Below are 18,514 nucleotides of genomic sequence, written 5' to 3'. Positions count from 1 at the left end.
GTAGTGTAGTGTAGTGTAGTGTAGTGTAGTGTAGTGTAGTGTAGTGTGTGTACATGTGCATGTGTGCCTGTCCATGCTCTCCCATGTAGAGGGTGGAGTTTGACTTCCGGTGTTGTCTTTTGTTGCTATCCACCTTACTTTTATGAGACAAGGTCTTTGAACTTGCAACTTGCCACTGTGGCTAGTCTGGATGGCCTGCACACTCCGGAGATCTACCTGTCTCTGCAGCCCTGACACTGGGTTTACAAGAGCACACCACCATGTCACGCATTTATACAGATGCTAGAGATCCAAACGCAGGTGCTGAGGCTGGTGTGGCAAGCACTCACACACTAACACAGTAGTGGCTCTCAGCCTGTGGTTGCTGGGGATTGGTATTTCTTTCATTTGGTAGAACCTCTTAAAGTTTGAATGACCCTTCCACAGGGGTCGGATATCAGATATCCTGCATACCAGATATTTACACCATGATTCATAACAGTAGCAAAATTACAGGTATGGAGTAGCAACAGAAATAATTTTGTGGTTGGGGGTCAGCACAGAGTGAGGAACTGTATTTAAGGGTCGCAGCATTGGGAAAGCTGAGAACCGCTGGTCTAAGGCTTCCTCCAACCCTGTTGTATCTGCTTCTGATGCTTGCTTGCATTGTGTTCAGGAGTGACCTGCAGGGTAGTGAGTGCTGTGTTTAACATCACTTCCTGGCAGTTCCTCACATCAGGAAGGGAAGGGGTCAGTCGCAGGTTTTCCTTCACTCTGCTGCATCTGGGAAGATGCTGCTGGGAAGTGGTCTTTACACTAATCTGTTCTTACCTCCCTGCTGCTGGAAGAGACTCTGCCCTTTGGGGTGCCCCCTCTTGTACTGTGTGCCCTGTTCCCACCATGTGAGCTCCAACCTCGTGTGGCCTCAGACCCTCTGCCCCCAAATCTTGGAGTAAGTCACACGAGTGAGCGGCAGGACCCTGCCAGCGTGCACTCACGTTGTGAACATTCGGTGTACTGAGGCTTCTCCGGATGTGCCTCGTTTTGGTGGAGAGCGCTTCCTTCACCGTGACTGCCTGTAAACACACAGTAAAGCAGAGATAACAGCTATGACTGTCTCGTACAGCTATAAACCGGATGTGCATTTATTTTAGAAGACCCAGAAAACACAAATGTAAAAACCACTTCAACTGTACTTGCACAAAAAACAATATTTGTAAGACTGGTCCCAAGACCACATGGATTTAATACAACAACAACAACAAAAAAAGAAAAAATAAACCCAGTCTTTCAGATACATTAAAAATTCAAAACACAAACCAGGAAAGCTACTGAATAGAAAACATGCTATGAGCTGATGCGAGTGTGCAGAAAAACAAAGCAAAAACACGCTAGGAGGTGATGCTGCTGGGTTTCTCTTGTGTCCTGATTTCCGTGTGTTCTACACTAAAAGGAGACTGTTTTGAAAAACACCAACAGCACCTCTCCAGTCACCCAGCACACTGTCAGGTCCGCTCCAGCTCCAAAGGAACAAGTACGGTACACATGTCTCAGCTGCTGGTGCAGTATTTTATATTATTATTTTTTATTATATTTTCTGATATGGAGGATCTCAAGTAGCCTAGGTCAGGTCTGAACTCACGTAGCCAAAGATAACTGAATTTCTGAGCCTCCTGCCTCCACCAAAAATGCTGAGATTCCAAGTGTACATGTTTGTACTGGAGTTCAAACGCAGGTTCTCAAGCATGCTGGGCAAGCGCTCTCTCAACTCTGATGTGTTACTTTAAATCACTTGTCACTCTGGCAACTTAGATGCCTAAATATTAGGAATCGAGTGATAAAATGTGGTTCGGCATAAGGACTCCGGACTCCACCTACTTGGGCGATGCACGGCTTTAGACCACTGTCTTGTGGGGAACGTCTCATGGCCTCAGTTTTCTCTTTGGAAAAAGGAGTTACAACAGAACTTCCACCCAAGGGTAATCAGGACCATTAAGCCATATAATGTACTTACATCATTCGAACATAGTGCTTCGGGCTTAGTGTGGCAGCACATATGTGTAATCCAGCACTCGAGAGCAGAGGCAGGAGGATAGCTACATGTTGGAGACCAGACTAGTGTACATATCGCATTCTAATCCAGACAGGTCTCCAGGAAAGATGCTTTATCAAAACAAATAAACACATACACCACACATCACACACACACCTCATAGCAGACACACATAGAACACACATGTACAGCATACACCACACACAAACAATACACATGTACAACACACACCACACCACATACATAAACAACACACATGTACAACATATATTATATATATACAACACATTATATACAAACATGCACACGTACAACACATATATATATAGCACACACAAACACGCACATGTACAACACATATATATATAGCACACACAAACACGCACATGTACCACACACACACTCACAGCACACATACATACAACACACACATTCAACACACATGTATAACACATACCACACCACAAACAACACTCATGTATAACACACATTATACACATTCAACACATAACACACAAACAGGCACATGTACAACACACATATATGTACAGCACACATAAGACATACATGTGTACCACACACACACACACACAAACACACTCTCGTGTCAGAGTCTTTTCACTAAGGAAATGGCTACCCATGCACTCCCTCTCTGAGGAACTCTGACAGGTGTCTGCTTCATCTCTGTCCATCTCTGGGAAAAGCTGGCAACGGTATCCTCAGGACTAGAGGTCAGCTCCTCACCTGCCGGAGCCGCTCCAGACTTAGGATGTTCTCGACCTGCAGCACACCCCGCGTGTACTTCTCGATGTATGTCTCCCCATCCAGAGTGCCTTCGTTCTCACTCCGCGCTGCCAGGAGGGCCAGGGTTTCCCGGTCCTCAATCTCCTCGGTCGCCTAAAGGCACAGAAAGGAGACGACTGTTTTTCTGTGAATGGTGTTTCCGTGAAGTGTTGAGACATGCTCTCAAACACTGAGAGCCGACACTCCCCTTACACTCCCATACTGGCATCTGCAGCAGCAGCAGCAGGCGTTACCTTTGGGATATTGGATACTATCTCATAGGTCACGCCGCAGGAATAGCATATATTGATCAGTGATATTCGTCTCTTCAAACTCTGGGTGAAACTCTGGTAGAAAAGGAAAGGCAAGCTGGGTTAAACTGTGTGGCAAATCTAAAACAAATACTTCATACTCTGCAAACTGGAAAAGTATTATAAATTATTCAAATAGAATAAATATTTTCAACAAAACAGAAAAAAACAACAACAAAAAAAACCACCTGAACTTAAAAAAGAACCTGGCATGGTGCCTCACATCTAAAAATCCCAATATGTGGGAGGCTGAGGCAGGAGGATTTTTTTTCTGTTTCAAAACTCATCTGGGTCACACAGTGAATGTCACAGTCTGAGGCCAGTCTGGACTACTGAATGAGACCCTGTTTCAAGTAACTCACTAAATATTAAATTAAGAAAAGAAAAAGAAAAGAGCAGAAAAGAAAACAAAAAACCTAGACCAAACGTTAAACCTAGAAATCCGACTTTGGTTGGCAAGATGGCTGTGTGAATGGAGGCATCGGCTCCCTGCCTGGTGACTGGAATTTGACCCCAGGACTCACACTGTGGGAGGAGCTTACCTACTCCTACAAGCAGACCTCTGGCCTCCACACATGTCTTATAGCACACAAGTGCAAACACACCCTAAACAAATATATAAACGTAATAAAACTCTCTTTTAAGACATCTTCTCCCAGCCTGGTGTATTGATGCACACTTTTAACCCCAGCACTCAGGGGCACATCTGTGAGCTCAAGGTTTCACCTCTCTGTGAGCCTGGATTGCATAGTGTGTCCCAGCCAAGGCTACCCAGGGAGACTGTGAAGAGGGTCAGACAGGCAGAGGCATGGCATCCCCGGATAATGGCTAACTGCCCTTCATCTCTCCAGAGTTCAGCCAGCTGTCCTTGGACAGTCTGAAGAAAACAGTTTTGCAGACAGCACCTCTGCCATGGAGTTTGGCAAAGCAACAGGAATCTGCTTTGCCATTAACATGACTGGGCCTCCATATCAGTTGCTACCAGCATAGTTGGCTATAGCTGCCGCCTGCAAATACTGTAGTTTTTTTTTTTTAAAGAAAAGGTCCATTTTATTTGTATGTGTGTCTGTCTGGGTATGGGTATGTGCATGTGTGGGGGGGGTACCTGAGGAAGACAGAAGAGGGTGTCAGATCACCTGGAGCTGGGGTTACAGTCCAATGTAAGTCACCTGACATGGGTGCTGGGAAGCAAATTCTCTACATGGGCAGCGAGTGTTCTTAACTGCTGAGCTGTGCTTCTAGCCCCAAAGACTGTAGATATCCTAACCAGTGAATATGATAAGGTTAGAGTCTGTGGCTAGCACTTCCTTCTGCAGTTTACATCTGGCCACCACAGTCGTGGGTTCTACCACTGCTGTCTACTAGGGTTACAAAATATGACGTGACACAGAAGAGATAACCTGTGCCCTTGGAGGCTTTACGGCACGTCAGCCCAGTCGTCACTACCTGCTTGTTATAAATATTGGCTGCAATCCGCTTCCGCAACACCAACTCCATCGCGGCCGGGTGGCTGAGCTGAACGGTCGTCTTCACAATCAGGTAGATCCTTTCGTTCTGTGGTGTGACCCGGTTCAGGTGAAGAGAGTCATGTACAGAGGAGTCCCAGGAGGCTGTGGCTGAAACCTGGAAGTGACAGAAAGTTGGGGGACAGAAGTAAGCCTCCTCAAGTGGAGTGGTTTATGAGACATCCCAGAGAAAGACAATCAATCCTACTTGGTACTGTCAAACAGATTTCTTCCTTCATCTGTTCGGAATGGTGACAAAGATGTCATTTGTTCAATGCCCCTGTGTCCCCTTCTCCCAGAGCTGACCACAGCCGTTTAGTGGGCTGGCAGGGTTCCTGTGCTCATGTGAAGACCCCAGGGTGGGGAGGGGAATTACCTCGTCATCACTGTGCTTCATGATGGGCAGGTAGAAAAACTGACTGCCATGCTCCTTGGGCAGGATGGAGTTCACACCTGACGCATGGGGGCCGACCAGCTGCTCATTGGCACTGAGGTCATCCGCTGACCAAGGACAAGGGAAGCGATGAAAACAGAGCAAAGAAAGTCAGCTTTGAAGCAGCACTGACACTGTAAAATATGCCTTTTACATTTATTTTTCCCCTTCATTCTTTATTGTTTTTTTTTTTTAATATTAGTTGAAAAAAAAAACAGTCTAAAAAGTAATGGGTTCCAAGATAGCATTTTCTCCTCTGACCCTGCTTGCTGGTTTCTCTCTTCCTGTTCCTGTTGTCATGTCACATGACATGTCACATGACATGTAGTCCATTCCCTCTCTTCTTCTCCCTACACTCAGATCTCTCTTCTCATGATGCTCTTTCTAGCCCCTGCCCCACCCCCTTATCTCACATAATAGGATTTTTAAAAATGTGATGGCTCAGGGTCTGAATTTAAGAACTTATGCAGGCTAAACACATGTTCCATCACTGAGCTAGCTACTCAGCCCCGAAATACACATAAGGTGGATAAAGTATACTCCTGGTTTTGTTTATCCTTTTATTTCATATCCTGAAATTGAAACAGATACTCAAAGATTCACAATAGCTATTATTGTTTTAAAATAAAATCACAGTAGTCAAAAAGTTTTTTTGGGAGCTTCCTATAAGATAGAGTATCTTCCATGTGTAGTCTTTTTACCCTCTAACTACCCAAAAATGTTCCCTAAACATATATTTTTAGTTTCGAATATTAAGGTTACTGTCCTACTTAAACTCATATTTCATCCATCCATCCATCCATCCATCCATCCATCCATCCAACCATCCATCTATCCATTTTTGTGACAAGGTCTATGCAGCTCTGGTATCCTAAAATTCACAATGCAGACCAGGCTGGCCTCACACTGATAGAGATCCACCTCCCTCTGCCTCCTAAGTGCTGGAACTAAACATGTGCCAACATGCTTGCTTTCTTTCCCATCTATGAACTCATACAGGGGCTGGAGAGATGGCTCAGCGGTGAAGAGCACTGACTGCTCTTCCAGAGGTCCTGAGTTCAATTCCCAGCAACTATATCGTGGCTCATAACCATCTACAGTGGGGTCTGATGTATCTGAAGACAGCTACAGTGTATTCATATACATAAAATAAATAAATAAATAATTAAAAAAAATAAAATGTTAAAAAAAAAGAGTTCACGCAGACGGGACTTCGCTTCTAAAGCACCTTGAAGACCATTGCACCTTCCACACTGACGAGCAACTGCTACCCTTTTCAGTTGTGGAGGCTGAGCCCAGTAGGCAACTGCTCTACTACCAAGCTAAGTACCCAGCCCTGTCCCCTTAAGAGTTTATTTATTTACATGCAGGCCAGTGTCTAGTTGCAGGTTCATGTATGCCACTGCACGTGTGTGGAGGTCAGAGGACAGCTCTTGGGAGTTAGTTCTCTCTTACTGTGTAACATCTGGGGTCAAGCTCAGGTAGTCAGGCTCCTCCATACATGCCTCTACCTGATGAGCTACAATGACCCCACCCCCACACATAAACACAGACACTTTTACTTTGACACAGACTCTAAGTTACCCTGGCTGGAAGTTTTTATCATCTTTCTTTGTTTCTAAGATTTATTTATTTATTTATTTATTTATTTATTTAATGCATATGAGTACACCCCCATTGCTCTCTTCAGACACACCAGAAGAGGGCACCAGACCCCATTACAGATGGTTGTGAGCCACCATGTGGTTGCTGGGAATTGAATTCAGGACCTCTGGAAGAGCAGTCAGTGCTCTTAACCGCTAAGCCATCTCTCCAGCCTTTGTCTTAGCTTTTCAAGTAGCTTGGGGGATGACAGCCTCCAAAACTATACTGCGTGGTGGTGGAAAATAGTCTGAACTTAGGGCCTTAAGCATGCTAGGGTAGTGGTCTATTGATCACTGCAGCAGAACAACTCTCAGTGCAAGGTGAGAGCACGGTCATTTATGGTCCCTGAACCGCTGGAGGTTGAGGGCTAAGGACATTAGTCAGACATGCAACCTCTCAGCCCTTGTCAAGCTTGACACAGAATCTCCGGGGCTAATCCTTTTGCAGGTTAAGTTCGTCACTGCTTATCTCAGACCACATGCTTTGTGTTCTTATTTTCAAAGTCCTGGCTGCTTTGTGTGAACATCTCTCCTCCAGTGACCATATGCCATGCTTATAACCGAAGCCACACTGTCACCTAGTTTGTCATATCAGTAATTACCAAGGCAATTTATGCACCAAGATACCACAAGTCTGAGGAGATGACCGTCTTAGTTGAGTTCGATAATCGTGGGATGGATAAGTGTCTACTTACCGTTCAGATCCAGGAAGAGAACCGGTATGTGTGTTTCCATCCCAGGAGGTGGGACCCTAAATTGAACAGCAAAGTTTAATCATAAGAACATGTGTGTTTTATACTTGGCTGACTAATAAAGTGCTGCAGAGCCATGGAAAGAGAGGGGACCCACTGTGGGGTTGTGGAACCAACACATCATACCGTAACATTTCTTTATTGTGCTTATTTTATTGTGTATGTATGTGTCTGTGTGTGTGAGGGGACACACACGCCATGGCAGAGGACAACTTGTGAGTCTGTTCTCTCCTTCTACCATGTGAGACCAGGGATTAAACTCAGGCTGTCAGATAGCAAGGCCTGCTAAGCCACCTCTCCAATGCCTATCTTTTTAATTTTTAATTTTTAATTGTTTAAAGTAAAGACACATTATTTTTTTGACTCCTGTGTTGACACAAGTCATGGGAATTACTTTGACATATAAAAGGACTGCCAGTCACAGACATTACAAAGACTAACTAAAACAATCAAAAAAGAGTTCAAGGGGCTTGAGAGATAGCTCAACTGTTAGGAGTACTTGCTCCTCTTTCAGAGGACTCAGTTCCCAGCACCCCACTGTAGCTCACAATTCTCTGTAACTCTAGATCCAGGGAATCAGACTCCGGATACCCTCTCCTGGCCCTCTTTGGGCACCAGGCACACATGTGGTACAGATAATATACATGTAGGCAAAACAGTCAAAACCCCTAAGAATGAAAAATAAATGAAATAACACAGACAAGTAAACAAAAGGGACAATAAACAGAAAGCCCCAAGGGAGTGAGCACAAGCCGTGAAACGTGGTGCTGTGTGCAGCAGAGACCAGGCAAGTGTGTTGCTCAAACCGGCCCAGTCTCAGCAGAATCACCTCACAGGGCTCTGAAAGACCTCCGGTCATGTCCTCCCTCCTCCCTCTTCTGCATCAGATCTAGGATGGTGACATTTTATGAACACCCATGAGGATGTTGAGGCTGGAAAAGCACATCACACAAGGGAGGCTGAGGTGAGGAGGATTGACTAGGAAGCACCCTGAGGGACAGTAAGGTTGGAATGAGCTGAGTGCTCACAGGGAGCACCCTGCAGAGAGAGAAGAAATGGCAGGCTGCACGTCCATGTCTGCACATCAGATCCTCCCACTTCCTCGAGACCGTGACATCGATCCCAATTCTATTATCAGGAGAGGCAGAAAGACCACTAATGTGTCTGTGACTGTCTAGAACAGATCTGGACGAGAGGGTTCTGTGTTCCAGACGGATGCTGGATTTCATCCTAACCACTCAGAACAACGGCTGGGATACAGGACGGTGAGTGTTTGCCTCACATGAAGGAGGCCCTGGGTTCTATCGCAGGAAGTCATAACAACAAAAGGCAAAAACCTCGAGCAACAACAACAACAACAACAACAACACAACACGGAAGTCAATGTTCAGGACAGGTTTCTGCAGTGAGAATGAGAATTAGCTACCATTAAATAAGTCTGCACGAGAGGTACTGCAGATGTACAGTATGCATTATAATATATATGCCATATCAGACAAACAACCTCTTTATGTGCATTATCTATAACTCTCAACAGTATACAAACAGCCCCACTTACATACCAGGGGAGTAAAGGTAGAAAGAAGTTTAAGAGATACAACTAGGAGACTGTGGTTAAGTTAGAAGAGGACTTGCCTAGCACGCACAAAGCCCCGGATCAAATCTCCAGTGTGGAATAAAATGGGTATAGTGGTAAATACTACAACTCCAGCACTTGGGAGGCAGAGGCAGAGGGATCAGAGGTTTAAGGCCGTCCCTTGGTTACTTATTAAGTTTGAGGCTACATGGAATATGTGAGACCCTATCTCCATACCCACTCACAACAAACAAGGGCTGAAGCAGGACACTAAATCCAGGCTATTCTAGACTTGAGGACAGGCAACAGGCTGTTTCTTCTTCTTCTTTTTTTTTTTTTTTTTGGTTTTTCGAGACAGAGTTTCTCTGTATAGTCCTGGCTGTCCTGGAACTGACTCTGTAGACCAGGCTGGCCTCGAACTCAAGAAATCTGCCTGCCTCTGCCTCCCAAGTGCTAGGATTAAAGGCGTGCGCCACCACTGCCTGGCAGCAGGCTGTTTCTTAAGAGCAGACCAAGTACTGGCTGGGTGCTCAGGTCGCTGACCTATCCCATCATGCTTCAGTGCTTACTCTATACCAGTGATTCTCAACCCATGGGTCTCGACCCCCATGGCAAACCTCCAGAAATACCTACATTACAATTCTTAACAGTAGCAAAACTACAGTTATGAAGTAGCAGTGAAATAATGTTATGGTTGAAGAGGGTCACCACAACATGAGGAACTGTATTAAAGGGTCACAACGTTAGGAAGATGAGAACTACTGTACTGTAACATTAACACTGGCCAAATTAAGCACATGCCAGGGGAAATAGGATCTATTTCCTGTGTTCTTCCTGTATGTTCTGACACCTCCTCCTCAGTCTAGGGGGAAGAAACAGAATCCAAGTTGCTTGTGCAAAGGAACAGGGGACTGTAGACAGAATTTTACTCCCAGTCAGGTGACCTTTGGAAGAAGCTCCCTGCGACTGGGAAGTTATAAAGAGAGCAGTCAATGCAGGAGACGGGCGGCCCTTCCCTCAGCTGCAGCTCTCTGCACAGCTCTGGCCACAGGTTATGCCCAGCACCCCGACAGCCCTGCAGAAAGAAGGACAGGCTTACCAGTCAGCAGGTGCTCCTGGGATCCCGCTGCCAGGGGCGGGCACCAGCACGGCATTCCTCTCCTCCGTCAGACCCACCCACTGCTCCACCAGCCTGGCTTCTCGCTCCATGTCGTCTTCTGTTTTCTCTGTAAAGTGACAAGAGGTCATGACTAACAGCCAAAGAGAAAGGGCAAGTGCCAAATTTAACACAGCTAGATTTTCTCTCTGGGACGTCCAGAATGGTTTATATGTCTACCATGTGCCAAAGTAGAAAGTTTGGTTCTGAAGATCAAGCACGAACAGTCACCCTAAGATAGGATGGGACACCAGCTCCAGGGAGCAGAGGCCAGAGGAAATGCACAGAGCAGGGGCAGTGACCGGGAGGTCGGTATGTGTGTGTGTTTGTATGTGTCTGTGTGTGTCTATGTGTGGGTGTGTCTGTGTGTGTGTCTGTTTGCATGAGTATGTTTGTATGAGTGTGTGTGTGAGTGAATATGTGTGTCTGTGAGTGTGTGTCTGTGTATGTGAGTGTGTAGAGGGTTATTGGAGCTGTATCTAGGGAAGGGTTATAAGTACACACCATATCTATGTTACACACTTGCTAGAATGATCCAACTTATCACTGGGTGTGATGTGGCTTATAAAGTGACAAGCCATGTTACAAAGAGAGACAATTTGAAGGTCTCATCTACTTTGCTCTGTGAAGTGACAGTGAAGTCAAAGCAAGAACTCAAGGTTGGCTTGGTCATTCATTCATTCATTCATTCATTCAGACAAGGGTTTCATTACGCAGCCCTGGCTGGTCTGGAACTCACTATGGAGACCATGCTTGCCTTGAGCTCACAGAGATCCACCTGCCTCTGTCCCTCAAAAGCTGGGATTAAAGGTATGAAGCACCGGACTTGGCTCACAGGGATTCTTTTTTTCATTTTCTTTTTTTCCCTTTTGGCCACTGTACGATACTGAAAAAAATTACCAGTGGAAGAGTTTATTCTCGTGTCCAATTTCTTTCCCATGTATTTATTTAGTGTGGGGGATGGGAGGAGCACATCACAGCACATGTGTCCATGAGAGGACGGCTGTGACTCAGTTCCCTCCTTCTCCCATGTGGGCTCTGGGGACTGAACTCGTGTTGCAGGCTTGGTGGCAAGTGCTGTCAGCTGCTGAGCCATCCTGTGAACCCCATCACGTACCTTTTTTATTGCTGACTTTTTTAATCTGTTCATCTAAGTATTCCCGTCGTTTAATGAGTGCATCTGACCATCTCTCTCTTACACAATTCAAGTCTTCCTCCTGAAAACGAGAGGGAAGATTTTCTCTATAGAACATGGAGACAATGGCTTATTTTGTATAAAAAATAAAGATGTTTAAATAGATTGGGGAACTTTTCATTAGGAAAGGCCATTGAATGTCACAGTGATTAATTAATATGTGAAAAAGCAGAGGTTGAATGCTCCATGCTGACCAAGGATGCTGGTACCCAGAAATCAAAGTCCCTGGATCTTCAGAAGGACAGTCACACTAAAAGACAAGACAGGCTCAAATGATGCTAAAACAGGAAGATTTTTACGCTGCAGGATGATTTTTTGCTATATATGCACGCCCATAGTCTGTGTGCATTTGTATGGTAGTGGTTCATTGAAAGGAGTGTGATTTCAAGCAGGATACCATAAGCAAAGCCCGAAGCGCAGACCATCAAATGGTAGGGAGTGGCAGGCATTATGTAGCCCATAGTTCAACGGCCTTATTATTAGTACATTTTTTTTCCACAAAAGGCAAAAAAATAGGTCAGCAGAAAACCTTCAGGACTTGCTGCAAAGATTTCACAGCCAACCGTCACCACAAGGATACCCAAAAATCTCCCATGCAAGATCTCCCATGCAGTCAGCCATGCTGGAATAAATCCCAGAAGCAGCTGCTGGACTCCACTGTGAAAACAGCAGGAAGCATGCCCAAAGCTGTAAGACGTTAGTCAGTGGCATAGCTGAGACCTAAGAGGATGCTGACCTTTCTCCCCAAGGTCTGGTTTTGTCCACTTTCAGCCTTTCTTAGTAAAATTATACGTAGGGAAGGAAAACCCATCAAGTCTATCCCTGATGCTCCTTGGCCTAATTCTAACAAGGACCTTGGGTAGACAGACGGAACTCAGAAGCTTTGTCTACAAAGTCTCCACAGCTGGCACGCAGGAGGGCTCACCGAGAACCCATTTTTTCCACCTGAGAGGGAAAGCAGTACAAAGACTGGGAAATTGTACTGGCTGGTTTTCTGTGTCAACTTGACACAAACTGGAGTTATCACAGAGAAAGGAGCCTCCCTTGAGGAAATGCCTCCATGAGATCCAGCCGTAAGGCATTTTCTTAACTAGTGATCAAGAAAGGAGGACCCATTGTGGGTGGTGCCATCCCTGGGCTGGTAGTCTTGGGTTCTGAAGAGAGCAGACTGAGCAGGCCAAGGGAAGCAAGCCAGTAAGTAACATCCCTCCACGGCCTCTGCATCAGCTCCTGCTTCCTGACCTGCTTGAGTTCCAGTCCTGACTTCCTTTGGTGATGAACAGCAGTGTGGAAGTGTAAGCTGAATAAACCCTTTCCTCCCCAACTTGCTTCTTGGTCATGATGTTTGTGCAGGAATAGAAACCCTGACTAAGACAGAAATCATGCCTGAAACTTTCGTCTTGGTGGACTGCTTCGACCACACCCCCTCCGTCATCTGTGGAGGCTGACTAGGGATATCTGTCACCTGCTCACCCTCCTCTCCTCCATTTCCAACAAGAGAAAGCTGCTACTTAAACTCAACATGGTGAACCAAGCTTGACCTCGAGGAGAGGGGAAACTAGTTAATAAAACGAAACAAAGGTCTGTGCATAGTCTCCAAGCCTGCTGCCTAATAAAAGTGCTTTTTAAAGGTCAAATGGCATTCCAAGTAACATTCATCTTCCAGAAGGGAGAGGCAAAGTGGAGTTTAATGGAGGACAGACAAGAGTGGACCAGACGGCTGTGAACAGGAAGCAGCGTGCTTTTTGAGGTCATTCATCTTAACACAGCCATACAGCCTCGGTTGGCAAGGCTAACTGGTCACTGGAGCCGGCAGAGCGAACAGTGCAGTGTCTGCTTACAGATTTGTAACAGGAAAATCGGGAGAATAATATTGTATCCTTGATCACATACAAAGCAAATCAAAAGCAAGTGAGAAACCGCACGCTCTCACTCCGGGGCCCTGTCTCCACCTCCCTGGCCTCTGCTTTGCGAAGGCTGGCGATTAGCGAGAGCTGTGCCCCATGCACGGGATTGATTGACAGCGGTGGCAATACCTGATAACTATCCATATCACCGCCATCCTCCTCATCTCTCTGGTGGGGAAAACATAAACAGAAAGGACATGCATTTCGTTCTCTCAAACAGCACAGGGAGAATAATTTAACACGTTACAATGGACGCCTCACACAACATTAGCACCACAAAGCATTTCACTGAATCCCCAAAGATTAGGAAGGGTTAAATTCTTCTGTCATCTGTCTCTTTCTCTGTGCGTGTGTGTCTGTCTGTGAGTGTGGGTTCAGGGGCTCACACTCTGATTGTGAGCCTTGGAAGCAAGCACCTTTCTCATTGGGTCATTTTAACACCCTAAGAATTATTATTATTTTTTTAAGTAAGGAAAACAAATATTTTAAAAGAGAACCTTTTAGAAAAGGATTGAAAGCGACTTCCCTGGGCCAGTCCTTATGCTGCTGTAATGGGTGACGTGTATTCCAGGAAGACTGTCATGGGTGATCTGTATTCCAGGTAGGCTGTCTGAGGCTTGGGATGGTCTTAGCACGACAGAAAGGCTAACCTACAAAGGATTTAGAAATCCTCTTCTCGCTGAGACCCTACAGGATGAAACGATTAACCCAAGGTTCTCGCAGAGGCAGACACTCAGGACAGAAGCTGGGACTAGTCTCCATCCCCAGCAGCCATTCCTCGGAGTCCATCACTCATGGATGAAGCTGCCACAGGAACGCCTGGGAACCTGAGGCTAAGGGCACACAATGTTCTATGTGGGTGCCTGCAGGGGCAGCTGAACCACTGGAATGTACTGGCTATCAGTGTCCACTGTGGATGGACCACAACTGCCCCAAAGCCATGGCTGACTTTCACAATAATTACCCAAAGTAATAATTCCGGTAAAAATGTTAGGCAAGACAAAGCTGAAACCAAGATTATAGAAACCCTGGATGATGATAATTTTTTCTTCTTCTTCTTCTTCTTCTTCTTCTTCTTCTTCTTCTTCTTCTTCTTCTTCTTCTTCTCCTCCTCCTCCTCCTCCTCTTCCTCCTCCTCCTCTTCCTCCTCCTCCTCCTCCTCCTCCTCCTCTTCCTCCCCTCCTCCTCCTCCTCCTCCTCCTCCTCCTCATCATCATCATCATCGTCATCATCATAGTGACTGGGTCTCACTATGTAGCCCTGGTTGGACTGGAACTTACTATGTAGACCAGGTTAGTCTTGAACCTACAGTGGTCCTCTTGCCTCTGTCTTCCAAATTCTGGGATTACAGGAATGCTTTACTGTGTACTTTTATTTAAATCTATAACAACCTTTTTTTTTTTCTTTTTAGTGACATGAGAAAATATTAGAGTCGTTAAAATGCAGTTACAATTATTTTCACATGTACACTTCAAAATACATGTCTTTTAAAGCCCGTTGTATTATCACTGGCAGTTGTACGATGAATGTGTTAAGTGGTAGCTGGATGCTGAAAGAGTTGATCTTGAACTGATTTTCTTTATGTCAAAGAACAGACAACTGGAATATAACATCACATTTTAGACTAAAAAGGTACTTTCATCAACCCAAACAGAGCTTTCAGGCTACACCACCATTGTATAGTGTACTGGCTTCAGCAATCAAGTACTTTAGAGAGCACAGTACTGATCCAATAACGACAGTCTTTAGACAGGACCTTGAACATGGTAAGGGAAATGATCACAGCCCGATTTTGTGTGTCTAGCACAAGATTTTCTCTTGAGGTACTGAGGAATGAAGCCAGGATTTCACATGTGTTTACTATCATAAGCATGTGTCTTACCATCCAACCCAGGTAGGATGCTCTTAAGATACCTGCGGCATCAGGCTACAGTTAACTCTTTCAAAGCCACATTTTTATCAAAACATCAGTTCTTTTCAAGACAGGGCTTCACTACATCTCCTGGCTTGCCTGGAATTTGATGTGTAGACCAGTTTGGCCTTGAATTTACAGAAATCTGAGTATCTCTGCTCCCTAGAGGTGTGCGGCACCATGCCCAGCTCTCTCCACCCCACCCCAAATCAGTTTTAACTCAAGAGGTAAAGCTATTTTAAAAAACTATAAACAGGGGCTAGAGACATGGCTCAGTGGTTAAGAACACTGGCTGCTCTTCCAGAGGACCCAGGTTTGATTCCCAGCACCCACATGGTGGCTCACGACCACCGTTAACTCCAGTTCTAGGGAATTCAAGAACCTTTTCTGGCTTCCATGAGCACCAGGCATGCCGTGCTGCACACACATACACATAATCAGAACACCTGTACGCATAAAATAAAATAATAAAAACCTTAAAAACTACAACGAATTCTTATAAAACTCTTGAACTTGGAAACGTTTAGCAAAGCTGATGATTTTCTTTGTGGAAGTCAACGCTTAAGTGACCTGAATCCCATGTTTTATCTGACACTGGAGGTAGATTGAGCCACAGTTTTATCTGACACTGGAGGTGGACTGAGCCACAGGTTTATCTGACACTGGGGGTGGACTGAGCCACAGGTTTATCTGACACTGGAGGTGGACTGAGCCACAGGTTTATTGCAGGAAGAGACTCTGAGGATGAGAGTCCACTCCATCATTTTAGACAAGAAAATTCAGTGTTTAAGTGAATCAGGAAGTGGATGGAGAACCTGGGTCTCCTGACTGTGAAGTCTTGTGCTCACCCCAACTGCCACTCCCGTGGCCCCTCTAGGAGTTACTGGCTCTGGGAGGGGCTGGCCTAGAGCGAGGATATCCATAATTCAATTCCTTACTCCAGCCTACAAGCACACAAGCGTGGTAGAGAAGTGCCCCAGACCACGTACCCCACCTCCTTGTCCTTTGTTCAATCTGAGGAAGCACGTAGACCCTGAGCTACAGGGATGTTTGGTAGAAAGGGAGGAGAGCAGAGTCTAAAAAAGCCCCAGGACTCTGAATAACCTCCAGCTTTCAGGAAAGTCTGCCCAGACACCACTAAATTAAAGAGAAACCATGGTAGAAGATGAACCATTTTTCAGGATTGGCTGAGCTGGTACCCAGACTCCTCAGAAAAATGGAGGGAGGTATTTTCTTGCAAGTCAGAGAGATGTTCTCTATCACACATAACAAGAGGGGACCCCAGTCCAACTGTGCCCAGTCCCTTGAAGCCCATACATTCGCCCAAATTATAGCAGGAGGACAGTTATTCAAGTTTATTCTCCTGGGGACACAGACTAGCTTTCTGCACTGCCCATCCTCCAGTGTCTCATGTAGCTCAGGCTAGCCCCAAACTATGTAACTGCAGCTGAGAATGAGCCTGAACTCCAGTTCTCCTGCCTCCACATTCCAAGTGCTAGGACGACAGGTATGTGCCACCATACACACCATCCTTTTGTTTCTTAATGAAAGATAAGACCTGAGGGAAGGTGTACAGGTCAGTTTCTTGTACTCTGAAATAAGATTTATATTATACATCAATTTTTGTCTGCACTGATTTTTAGTTATACATTTTTAATTAATATATTGTATTTTTAACATGTGCATGTTATGTAGGTATGTCCAAGTGTAGACATGTGTATGTGCGTGCAGGGTCCCTCAGAGGCCAGAAGGTGGTATTGGACCCACAGGAGATGGAGTTACAGGTGGTCATGGGTTGTCTAACATGGGTGTTGGGAATTGAGTTTGGGTCCTCTGTAAGAGCATTATGCATTCTTAACCAATAGGCCATCTTTATAGTTCCCTGATCTTTTTTAAAATAAAAAAATAATAATTTCTAAAATACTAGGTATAGATTTCAGATCGGTAAGCACTCTCCAACCAAACTACACCGCAGACAGACTTCGGTACACAGTCCTTCAGACCCGTGTCTTACCTGGTAGCTGTCCAGCCCTCTTTGCAGCTTGGTGGACCTGGCGGTCACACAGCCAATGGATACTGACAGGATAGCTTCAACCATGAGTGGCAGTGTCCCCGACTGCTGTACAGGTTTGACTGTGACCTGTACTCTACGGGAGTGACCCTGCAGAGGTGAAGGCAGTGAAGATGCCAGGGACAGGGATGGGGGCAGAGGAAGGAAACAAGGGGAAACGGTTTGAGACCAGACATACAAATAATTAGGGTATTCCCATAAACTCTAAGAGCAGAATAGAGAAGAGACATGAAAAACAAACCATCTAAAAACTTCCTGGTGTTTTGAATATGCTTATCCCATGGGAAGTGACACTGACAGGAGGTGTAGCCTTGTTAGAGGAAGTGTGTCACTGTGGAGGCTGGGCTTTGAGGTCTATATATGCTCAAGTCTGGCCAGTGTGACACAGTCTCCTGGCTGCCTTCAGATCAGGATGTAGAACTCTTGGCTTCTCTAGCACCATGTCTGTCTACATGCTGCCATGATTTCTGCCATGATGGTAATGGAACCTCTGAAACTGTAAGTCAGCCCCAATGAAATGTTTACCTTTATAAGAGTTGCCTTGGTCATGGTGTCCCTTCACTGCAATGAAACCCTAAGACAACCTTATACCTGTCTGAGTTGGAAGACACCACCGGTGTTGACGTCTTTTGCCTGGTGGAGCTCCACTGCCGCGTAGTCTCCTAGCTCGTTCAGTTCCAGTATGGAGATCCACATCTCTATTCTCCGGGTCACTTCATTCCACCTGCAGAAACCGCATCCCAGCAAGCAATGAATGCATCATCCAGGGCCTCCACAAGTGACAGTCACGAACATCCAATCACTAAGCATGTACTGAGTGGAGGCACCGTGTCAGGGATGTCTCACAGGTTACTTCCTCATTGAACGCTCACACGACCCCATAGGCTGTTTAACCAGACCAGACCTTATGTTTAAGTGACGGATACAGATTGGGCGTAGAATTCCAGGAGCTTTGACAAACCCAAGTCAGCTCTGCCTGTTTTAAAATGTCACAAAAATGAAACCATGTGGTATGGACTCTTGAGTCTGGTTTCTATCACATGGCACAGTGGATGAATGGTTCTTTCTTTTTCTGACAGGGTCTCTCTGTATAGCCCTAGCTGGCCTTGAACTCACCGATATCTATTGTCTGTCTCCTGAGTGCTGTGACTCATAAAGGCGTAAGCCACAATGCAGGGTCTCACATCTATCTATCTATCTATCTATCTATCTATCTATCTATCTATCTATCTATCTAT

The 18,514-nt window shown here is 45.5% G+C and overlaps 1 protein-coding gene across 1 annotated transcript in view; it reads right to left on the bottom strand.

The window, feature by feature from the left end:
- Kif13a (kinesin family member 13A) overlaps positions 1-18,514 on the bottom strand; it is a 180,360-nt gene that overhangs the window by 20,591 nt on the left and 141,255 nt on the right. Inside the window, exons 23-33 of the mRNA XM_028763098.1 lie at positions 17,868-18,000; positions 17,220-17,366; positions 13,423-13,461; positions 11,309-11,408; positions 10,135-10,261; positions 7,403-7,458; positions 5,008-5,132; positions 4,573-4,749; positions 3,070-3,162; positions 2,777-2,929; positions 978-1,055 (exon numbers count right to left, since the gene is read on the bottom strand). Coding sequence (XP_028618931.1) covers positions 978-1,055; positions 2,777-2,929; positions 3,070-3,162; positions 4,573-4,749; positions 5,008-5,132; positions 7,403-7,458; positions 10,135-10,261; positions 11,309-11,408; positions 13,423-13,461; positions 17,220-17,366; positions 17,868-18,000 — 1,228 coding nt within the window. The remainder of the gene's footprint in view (positions 1-977; positions 1,056-2,776; positions 2,930-3,069; positions 3,163-4,572; positions 4,750-5,007; positions 5,133-7,402; positions 7,459-10,134; positions 10,262-11,308; positions 11,409-13,422; positions 13,462-17,219; positions 17,367-17,867; positions 18,001-18,514) is intronic.

This window comes from Grammomys surdaster, unplaced genomic scaffold (genome assembly GCF_004785775.1).
Source record: "Grammomys surdaster isolate TR1022 unplaced genomic scaffold, NIH_TR_1.0 137, whole genome shotgun sequence".
NCBI lineage: Eukaryota > Metazoa > Chordata > Mammalia > Rodentia > Muridae > Grammomys > Grammomys surdaster.
The sequence above is the reverse complement of the archived record's forward strand: the minus strand, read 5'-3'. Positions and strand labels throughout refer to the sequence as shown.